This window comes from Gastrolobium bilobum, unplaced genomic scaffold (genome assembly GCF_033153095.1).
Source record: "Gastrolobium bilobum isolate Gb01-03AN ecotype WA unplaced genomic scaffold, APGP_CSIRO_Gbil_v1 utg20094, whole genome shotgun sequence".
Taxonomy (NCBI): domain Eukaryota; kingdom Viridiplantae; phylum Streptophyta; class Magnoliopsida; order Fabales; family Fabaceae; genus Gastrolobium; species Gastrolobium bilobum.
In genome coordinates this window covers 38,406-50,013 of record NW_026898869.1, presented here as the reverse complement: position 1 = coordinate 50,013, position 11,608 = coordinate 38,406, and the positions used below count along the sequence as shown (strand labels likewise).

At 32.5% G+C, this 11,608-nt stretch overlaps 1 protein-coding gene across 1 annotated transcript; it reads left to right on the top strand.

Annotated features, from left to right (window-relative positions):
• The first annotated feature begins 9,947 nt into the window (after positions 1 to 9,947).
• LOC133284879 (uncharacterized) lies at positions 9,948 to 10,469 on the top strand. The gene has a single exon (XM_061482002.1). It carries the CDS (start codon positions 9,948 to 9,950, stop codon positions 10,467 to 10,469), a length of 522 nt encoding a protein of 173 aa, XP_061337986.1.
• Positions 10,470 to 11,608: the final 1,139 nt, after the last annotated feature.

Below are 11,608 nucleotides of genomic sequence, written 5' to 3'. Positions count from 1 at the left end.
CCTCCACTAAGCGGGCCTCTTGCCCGAAGCTCCTCCATGGTCACTATAGCCTGAAATGATGTCCCCAAATGCAGGGTGAGATATACAAATATATCTCAGTAAACCAAGGGTACTAGAGGATCACTCCACCCCATGGCTCACTCAATGTGCAATAAATAACATCATGTAAAATGCATAACATACAAAATCACCAAACAACTGGGCATAAATCCAAGAACATCCACATAAGGATTCCGTTCAAGGACCCCATCATATAACTCCCAGGATGCTTCCTAGTGCCTCTCCTATGGATGAGACGACCCCATGGCAAAACCCAACTGGAACTCCTCATGAGCCCTATCCAGCGAAAGTCCCACGTTTGGATCATCCTGGTGCCGCTTCCAAAGTCGGCCCCACAACAAAACCTGACCGGAATCCCCAAAGGATATCTCCAGCGGAAGTCCAAACCACGCACATCTACTGGCCAGAGATCACAAATATTTCACACAATCAAAACAACAATGCATGAACATACATTTTCACACAATGTCACAAAGAACAAAATCCAACCACAATATTCCACTAGTGTGGTGGAGCACACAAGGGAATTAAACCCAAGTTCCAATGGTTTACCTCAACTCTATAAATATTTCTCTTCCACGTAAGCTCCAAGCTTAATCCGCCTCTATTGCGTCCGTGCGAGGTAACCTATATTGATCAAATAACAATGACCAATTGCATATAATTAATTAACTTCACAATAATACTAACCAACATAACCACTTAAGCCTAAGGCTATTTTTCCATTTATCTCAACTACTTCAATCATTTTAATCCTTAAACTAACTCATCATCATAACCGTTTAGGCACCAAGGCACCAACCATTGATTTTACAATATTTTTCAAACCATTTTCCTCCAATTTCCCTTATAGGTCGAATTACCACATACATCATACATCTCACATTCTTCCTTCCAATTCCACTATATCACAATATACTATCATCCATTTAAACACCATTTACCATCATACAACATCAACTATACCATTTTTACATTATCAAATCATCCATGACCACAATAGGTCAAATTGTTCATGCCCACCAACCTAGGGGTATTCAATCCAATCCCACACTTCCACACATCATACAATCCTATAATTAACTCATCCAATTACTCCACAACTCAATTACACAATTACACAACATACCAATTTCACAAAGTATTGAAATTCAACTCAAATTTCACTAAGTTACAATTTTCCAAATAACAATAATTTTTATTGCACCAATCATCATCATTTATCATTCTAAGCATTTAATTCCAAAGGAGACATGCCATTTAATGCTCCCAACTACCATAACTCAACATACATAACCAAATCCCTCACTAATTTTATGATCTCATAGAAAGCTCATTGAGAATGTGAAAACTCACCACCAATAGCCTCCAATGGTCCAAGGGGATGAGTTCCAACCAACCAATCAACACAAGAAAGCTCAAGGTTCATAGAGGATCCTCTAACCCCTGAGCCCACTTCCTGCATGTCAAGTTAGATATAAAGCATATAATACAGGCATATAGAATAAACATATCATCATCATATCATCCTTGTGTAACCCCAGGGTGAAAGCCATAGACGGTTACACATGTGTGACTTCCAGGGTCAAGCCATAGACAGTCAACACAACCTTAGTACAGAGTCAAGTCATAGGTAGCCTACATACCATGATCACTGGCTAGGATCCTCATAACATATATCATCAGTGCATCATCATAACATCAAGATCATATAACATCTATATGAATGTGAGTGAATGCACATATACAACATCTCATATACTTTCATACAATACAACCATAACGCCCACCATCATGGTGGGGCCACAAGAGAGATGAGTCAACTAGAACTAGGAGCTTATCTCACTGAGCTTATCAACAGCACAACTCCAACAGTCCAATACGTATGCTCCAGTACACTCTCAAGTGCCAAGCTCTCTAGGAAAACCTAGAGCAGGAACCATTATATCATTAATTACATATTAATTAATCAAGTCATATCCACGACTTAATCATTTAATGATTCCACTTTTCATACTTATATGCCAATATTATGCCCATTACAAGTTTAGACCAATTATTGCATAATTACGTATTTTAGTGCATTATTACAAGCTACCTAAATCTTGAATTAATTACATAACTTAGAATCACTTGCAAGGCTCATTTAGGTAACTTAGATTATTTTCCACTCATCCAAGCCATATATATGATTATTATAAGTTATTAAGGGTTACCATAAGCCCACTTAGCTTAAATATCATTTTTACGGTTTTCCCGTAACTGTACATGCTTCTGTTTTCTAGCCACTGAGAGTAAATCACTTGTTATAAAATTCTCATATTTTAGTATATTAATATAGACTCAATTACCTTTCCAACAAGGTATCACATGTCTCATTTGGAGTTTCCTAACTTTGGTTATCACCATTTGAAGTTGGACATGTAAATATGTTTGCCAACTCCGAACAAGGCCCTAAACATCCTTTACCATTTCTGAGATATGGAACATCTACTAAACCAATTACTCTCAAATTTTTATGCAGACAACTAGACACCTATAGCTTTGATTCGAAATATTATGAGCCTAATTTGAGTAAGCACATAGGGAGAAATAATTTGTGGAAATTGAAGCCATGTACAGCCCCTACACATGGCCTCCCTGGGCAGTCCTCACTAAAACGAACATACAGAATGAAATACATCTTCAATTGGTACAAATTCTTGACACCATATAGCTAACATCTCAAGATTCAATTTGATATAAGGCACAACCCTATATGACTTCTCTGGAGGGAGATATGCTCTCCCAATTTCGCCTAAAAACTTATTATATGGCCCTAAATGTGTTTACTTAACAGACCTTAATTATTTTTGATTATAAATCCTAATTCACTTAATTCTTGGATTTTTCTATTAGTATGTCACATTATGAAATATCTTTAGTCCCGTTATGTCATGATACTTCAATTTTACTAGTTACTCAATTAGTGTACCTAAACCCTACTTTAGTCCAATTTTAGAGTTAAATCCTTAATTACTTTTGTTAATTAATCCCTTAATTCATCATCTCCTTAATTTTTACACAACTAAACCCTTATATACTTTATGGGGCAGATTTGATGAGCTATTTTAATTAGGGTTTTTAGCCATTGTTAATCATGATCAGTGAGTTTTACTTAGAGTTAACCCACCTAGTTAATCTTTCTAATCATTTTTCCACATTAACAACTTAATCACATTTTTTAGTCATCAAACCTTATTATTACTTGACATAGCCGAAATCATCAAGGGTCCAAATAGGGTTCATGTTCATCTTTTTACATGAACAAAACACAAAGGTCCAAAGGTGGCATCTGTACTCATCAAATCTATGATTCCATGGTTCAAAACACACACACCCTTAAAGATCTTCATCAAATCATTACTTTAAAAAAATTTAAACAACATTCTCCTCATGAACATAACAAAACCGAGGCACCCAACAAGAAAAGGGAGGCTTTTTAGTTCATATTTCCCAAATGGGAGCTTACATCTTCAAGGTTCCTCCTTTAGCTCAAGTCTCCACTTTTTTCCTCCAAGAACCCTCCTTTAAGCAAGAAGAAAACTTCATGAACATGCTCGTGAGTTAGGCTCAAGAACACAAGAAGAAAAGATGAGGTTTTTCATGAAAAAAATCAAGAGAACTTACCCACAAATCACAAGAACCAAGCAACCAAGTGTGGTTCTTCAAGAAAGTTTAAGAACACAACTTAATGGCCATCTTTCTTCACAAAACCATGGCTGTCCAAGGAGCTAAGGGCTGCGAAATTTTGGCTACACACCATAAAAATGGTATGGTTGTGAAGAGGAGAGTGAGAGGAACAACTTTGATCAAGGAGGTTTTATGTTTTGGAGAGATTTAGGTGATGGAATCTTAGAGAGAAGTGAGAGAGTTTTCAAAATTTGAAATTTAGAGAGAGAAGGAGGAAGGGGGCTTCTGAATCTGATCAGAAAATGGAGGAGAAGGTGTCCTAATTAGGGTCGCCATGTCACTTAAGTGGCACCTTGTCCTTTAGTAAAACCCGGTGTAATTTTTAACTGAACCGTCATCAAATTTTTATCCGAAAACTCCCAAGACTCTAACTTTAAGTACTTAACATTAATTTTGTCTAATTATCATGTTCATAACATAAAAATTTGATTACTAGATCACAAATCGACTAACAGTTGTTTAATTGCACTGTAGTCTTTACCGGTGTTCTTAACTGTATCCGAATTTCATAATGTTCTTAACTTTAACATTTTTGGGCTAATTATGACTTTATAGGCATATATTGGTCTTTATTTCCATTTTCTCATCTTTTTCCTATTCCGGGATTCTACCGACTGCTGCTACAGCAGTACAAAATACCCGGCAGAATTGACTTTTCAAAAATACCCCAATATGAGTATCAATCTTCATCAAATCATATCCTAACCTCATTCATGATGTTTATACCATTAGATTAGCTCTCTAACTATGATTTGCTAACTTGGAGCTATTCTACTGACTGTTATTACGTCAGCAGGAAAATTTAACAGATGAAAAATCATCTGTACATAATACCCTCAATACGGGTATCAAAATTCTTAGAATTTCATCCTCATTCTATTTATGACCATATGATCCTCATTATAACCCTCTAATTTAAAAGTCATATTATTAGTGTTATTATACACACTAACACACTCATATACAAAATTCAATAAGTTATTTATATTGAACTAATAAAAATTATATTAACTTTGAAAAACAATTTTTAAAAAAAAAATTATATTAACGTCGAAAATTATATTAAAAATAAAAATTTAAAAATAAAAATTATATTAACTTTAAAAATAATAATTTTAATATTAAAAGTTCAAAATTTATATAATTTTAACTATTTAAAGGCGGTTACACATTATTTGGAGGCAGTTAATATAACCGCCTCAGATTGTCTTTTGGAGGCGGTAGTGGATGCGTTTAAAATAACCGCCTCAGATTATCTTCTGGAGGCTGTAGTGGAGGCGTTTAAAATAACCGCCTCAGAATATGATTCGGAGGCGGTTAGAAAACCACCTCAGATTGTCATGCAGAGGCGGTTATTCCAGCGGGTTTTGAAAATTTCCACATTTTGCCTCGCGACGGTGGTAAACGAGGCCGTTTATGAACCGCCGAAATAAGCATTTAGAGGCGGTTTGAATCGCCTCAAAATGCAAATATAACTGCCTCTGAAAACCAATTTTCTTGTAGTATATGATAATAGGAATGTTGATGCATGAACATTGATTTAACAAATTCATCATAATCCTTGTGATAGACATAGGGTATTGTGCAATCTTTAGATTCTTGATCTTAATGCATGTTTTCTTGAGTAACAACCGGAGAATTAGGATTCTTTCAAGATTGCATAGAATTAGGGCAGCAAAGGATTGATCCTTAATTAATATAGAAGGAATTGATTGGTTATATTTTAAGGACGAGTTCTTGACTTTTTACTTCATAACATGTGGAGGAGATTGGGGTAAATCTAACGCTTAACTATACTTATCTTGATTGTCAAGAACAAACTTATTTTCGGTTCTTGTTTTTACTTTTACAATCTTATGTTCTTGGTTATTTTTAAATTTTGATTTAAAGTTACTCGTAATCGATTGCTCAACTAAATTGTGAGTACTGAACTAGTGTTTGAACACCAATACTCGTGGAAACGATCTCGGACTCAAAGTACACTTTATTACTTTTACGACCGATGCACTTGCCGAAGTCGCAACAATATATATATATATATATATATATATATATATATATATATATATATATATGGAAGAGTTATATTTACATATATTTTTTACAATGTCTTACAAACTACACTATGTACTGGGGGTAGTATATTGTGTGCTAGAATGTGCTACCCCTAATACACAGTGTATTTTATAAATAAAAAGTTTGTAAATATAATTTTTTCCATATATATATATATTCTCATCAGGATCACAACTTATATATCTTTTCTTGATTAATTGTGAATGTAATTTGATTATTGGGTTTGGTATAAATTTTATTTTTTTGAGAGAGAATAGTTACTTAAGCTTTTATAGTTGATTCTAAACTCTTACTAACAAACAACTTACAAAATAGTCTCAATATGATAAAATTTAGCAATGTAATTTAAATTTAACAAAAATGTATCAATGTTTACATTAAGTGTATTATTAATTAAGAAAAAAAGGTTAGGGTCATTTTTAATTCTAAAGAAAATGTTAGGAGTATTAATAAATTTTCTCCAAGCTAAATGTACTGTCCGAACTTTGAGTTATAACCAATCCACGGATTAAAATTAAGGTAAACATGTCATCCTAAGTCTATCTTTTACATCACCATGTTAAACAAAATAAAATTCAAACGATTTATATGTCGAATTTTACTGGAAATTTGATAAAATGTTCCCTATATTTTCAAAATCCAACAAATAAATCACAAAGACCTTTTCACCAAAAAAAAAAAAAATCACAAAGACCTGCTAGCAAAATATGTATGCCACCTAGGCACACGATTGATAAAATGTTCCCTATATTTTCAAAATCCAACAAATAAATCACAAAGACCTTTTCACCAAAAAAAAAATCACAAAGACCTGCTAGCAAAATATGTATGCCACTTAGGCACACGATATATATATATATATATATATATATATATATATATAGATAGATAGATAGATAGAGAGAGAGGTAAATAGGTAGATAGATAGATAGTTTGATGGTTTCACTATTAATTTTTCCGTAGCTGCAAAATATTCAATGTTCTTTGTACTAAAAAAAATTCAAAGTTTCAAAATAAATCAAAAGAAATCTATCCAAAGGAGGATTATCAAAACAATTTACGGGACAAACTGCAATTTCTAACAACTTGCTACTCAGCGCTGTCGAGTGATCTCGATGGTAAAAAAAGAGAGGTAAGTTACACAAACTCTATGAGAGGATTAAAATCATATCAAACATTATGGGCAACCACTTCACTGTTAATTTCAATATTTTACTATATTAAACTAGACCACATATTATGCGTATTTTTGAACTTATTTTTCATTGGTCCAGTTCCAGTGACCTAAGTCCACTCCACAAAATTTTATTTAAAGAAATTCTTTTCTTATAAGCTAAATAGAATAACTTTTAAACAAAAAAATTATAACATAAATTAGTTTTTATTTCTTACTTATCAAAAATCACATTTAGAATCACGTGATTAGGTTGAATTTCTAGGTCCGCACATTTATCAACATATTAAGCTCATAAAAAGAACTAAATTTTGGTTTTGATCAATTATGTAATTTTATTCTGTATTCTATATAATACAAAAATTTTAAAAAGATCTTTGCTTCTTTTTAATCTTTTTTTTACCCCCTATTCAGAAAATTCTTTGTACCGAAGTACTATTCAGTCATAGTATATATATATTGTGAGATCGTGGCATCGGTCCATAACGATCAAAGTCGAATTGTGCTCCTATTAAGTATAGGTACCATAGAGAAGTGGCCATAAACTGGATAGTCTTGACCAATTTAAAAGATCATTTAATGCAATGTTATTAAACTCGGCTCGGTTAATGACCCGGTCAAGGTACTGGATCACTGGTTCAACTAGTGGGTCACTGGTTCAACCACATGACCTGGTAAGTATAGGTAAATTTATAATTTATATTAAAAAAATTATAAATATACTTAAATACTTGTAACAAAAATGATACCAATTTTAAATATTTGAATATGAAAGTAATAAATTACACATCATTGTCCAACAAAAGATCAATCAAACATATAATATTTGTGATACTACTGTTTCAGGTTCAGTAAATGACATCTCTAACTATAAATCAAATCAAAATTCCCTGCATATTGCATAATCAAGATAATATTAGTATTGTAGGTACATAATCTATGTAAGTTAATAAGCTACAAAATACTCAAATATTTCAAAAGAAAACAAACCATTTGTGTTTGAGAGTAAAAAAAGAAGAAGACATTAATTTATGAAAATAAATTAGATTTTTTTTTTACAGATCGGGCTGGGTCACTGGTTGAACCTACCGGGTCACCAATTTTACGAAAATCGGCCGGGTCGCATCAGGTCACACCGGTTCTGTAATATGACCGGTCCAATATGAAAACTAGATCGATTACGTGACCGGTTTCCTGATCGACCCGACCGGGTCGATTCAATTTTTATAACATTGATTTAATGTAGTGGAAATAACTGAATTTTCGGTTGTTCAATCAAGGGAAAATCAATGCAATTCATAACTGTCTTAATGTTTTTTTTAATTGTCTAAACTTTTAGTGGAAATAACTAAATGTTGACGCTGAATTTTTGTAGGGAAATACTTTTCTTTTGTCGTAGGAAAATAGTTACCGCAGGTTGTAGAAATAAAATTACAACTGGAACCCACAGGTAAGAGGAGAGAAAAAAAAAGAGTCGTGGGACACACCCCTTTTTTGTGTGTGTAGAAAATTTTTTCTCTCATAACATGAGATATATAAAATCCATTTTTGTATTCTTTGAATTAAATCAGGTTAATGCAAAAAGTTAAATGAAGACATTTTCGAAAACCTTAACAATGAAAATCCCCAAGTGAAGACTTAATTCAAGTTCGTACTTATACTAATATGGTATCGGTAGATAAATTTTTTTTATTATTTATTTTTATTAAAAAAAGGTGTTTCCCATTTATATGCCAATTAAGCGTAATAAAAAGCCTATTGAAATTAATAAAAAAAACTGTAGAAATAAAAGTGACAAATTAATGTTATATTGTTAATTAAAACAAGAAAAGAAGACAACAACGTCATACAAATTTTTTTTTGCAACTTTTCATTATGTATAATAAATGCATATATATTTCGATTCTTTCCCTTTTCAATAAAGAAACACAAAAGAGGTCATTAAAATTAAGAAAACAAAAAGAAAAGATAATCACGAAAAATCACGAAGAATAAATCTAATAAGTGTAAGGAAAAGCATCATTTTAAAATTTTTAAGCAAAATAATTATATAGTTAAAGTTGATTGAATAAGTTTTTCAAAGTAATGCAGTCAAACATGTCATATATGTTGACGGGACTAGTCCCGTCAATGATACTGACGGGACTCGTGCCACATCAGCGCCACGTAAGCAGTTCAATTACCGTAAAATTTCGGAAGGCAATAACTTGTGACTCGGATATTCAAATCAGATGATTTTTTTTTTGATTTCACATAGCTTTTCAAGATCTTGCAATGACACCTCATTTGACACATTTTATCTCTCACAAACATAGTTTAAAGTTGTAACAATTGTACCACAATCACAAGAGCGTTTAACCACAAAATGTTTATGGTCAAATTTGTCAAAATGTCATTGCGTAGAAAAAAGTTATGTGAAAACAAAAGATAATCACGTTATGGCCTTCCAAAAATCACGTGGCGCTGAAGAATAAATCTAATAAGTGTATGTAATAAATGCAAAGTTTAGAATTTTTTGTCCATTTTAAAGCCAAATAAGTGTATGTAATAAATGCAAAGTAGGATTTCTTTTTATAAACATTTAACTGTCAATAAAGACACCTAAAAGTAGTCATTGCAACGGTAATAAAAAAATCTGAATAATATTATGATGAAAATCAAATCAAATTTCAATCTTAAATTTAAAAAATCCCGCTAACGAACGCGGAATAACAAGTGAGGTGTAAATTCTATAAATTACCACTTCATCTCCCCTAAAGTAAACTTTCTTTCTCTTTCTGTCTACAAATCTCTCTCGGTCTCTCTCTACATCTGTTTGCCAAGAAAACAAGAATGGCTTCTTTCTCAATGCCGATTCTGGGTTTGAATGCTCAACGAGAGGAGATGCTTCGATTACAACTACAACATGCAAAGAAATATCAGATCTCGTGGTCGTGGAGAATTGGGTTACAATAACCACAACATGCAAAGCAGCAGGATCCAATCTCGTGTGGAATTGGGTTACAATAACCTCAACATGCAAAACAACGTTAGAGATGATGTTTACATCTTGGATTCGCTGGACTTGGGTTACAACCACAACATGCAAAACAATGTAAGAGAAAGGGTTTATGTCTTTAATTCTGTCGATTTGGATGGTGGAGTTTCAAGGGTAATGGAGTCCACGACACAAGATCTTGAAGAGGTCACAGTTGAAGCAGAGTCCACAACAACACAAGACTCTAGATCTTTTCAAAATCTTGAAGAGGTCACGATTGAAGCAGAGTCTTCTTCCATCACCGACTGTTCTATTTGTCTCGGGGAGATTGGTTCAAGTGCAATTGGCTTGCCTTGTTCACACGTGTTTCATCGGGATTGCATCACTAAGTGGCTCATGCTTCGCAATTCATGTCCTTTATGTAGATGCAGTGTGTCTAGGAATGATTAAGTAAACATAACGTTGTGTTTGCATTCTTTTACTTAATTTCAGTGGCTGTATATGTAGCTTGTCTCTTTTTTTTACTGTTCTGTAGTTACTTTTCTTTGTAATAAGTCGTTTGGGATCGAATTTTTGGAGTGTATTGTATTGGTCTGTCCCAATTCCTGTGGATTTGTATGGGTTCCTTTTAATTAGTTTTAGAGGTTGTGGTTCTTGTTAAAAACATGTGGTTTTTGTTTTGTCAAAAGGCAGTGTTTGCATCTTTCTTTGTAATATCCTCTTTCTTTTATAATTTTCTTTTTCTATAAAAAGTAAAACAGTACACATATCTAAGTAGTTAAAATTGAGATTTTACATCAAATCAAAAAGGGTATAAAAAAAAATATAAAATCATAAAATCGTAAAACTGTTTGGAATATTTATAAAATCGTTTTGATGATAAAAATAAAAATAAAATCGTAGCGATAAAACGAGATTTTAACTACCGTGTTCATGTCCTCATATCAAGTAGTAAGTTAATTAAAATAAGTTTAATCCTATTTTATTAAGGATTGCTGCTCATTGTTGAAATGCAACCACATCGACATGAATCAATAGCGGACCTAGAATTTTTTTTTTAATGTCTGCACACTTAGAATAAAAGATTAAAGGAAAAAAAATTTAAAGAAAATTTAAAGTTATTAAAATACAAAAGAATATAAACAAAAAAAGAAAAGAAAACTTTAACTTAGTATAAAAAAAGTAATCAAGAGTCAATTAAACTATTACAATAGAACATTTTGGGTCCTCAACAAAAATTACGAGCCTCAATTTAATCTCTTAGGAAAAAAAAAGTCTACTCGTGATCCCTTAGAATTCAGAAATAGACTCAGATAATCAAAATCATGGTCTCTGAAATTTAAAAAGACCCACGTTAATCCATTTAAAGGACTAACATGGGTCTATTTTGAAATTTAAAGGGATCATGAGTCGACTTTTTTTTTAAGAGATTAAATTGGGTCCTGTAATTTTTGTTGATGGCCCAAAATATATTTTATATATTTTATTTTATTTTTCTCCAAAAAAACTTGTGTGTGCACTTGCACTCACATAGGTCCGCCACTTACACGAGTTTAACAGAATTTATGGGAGATGAAAAAATAAATGAA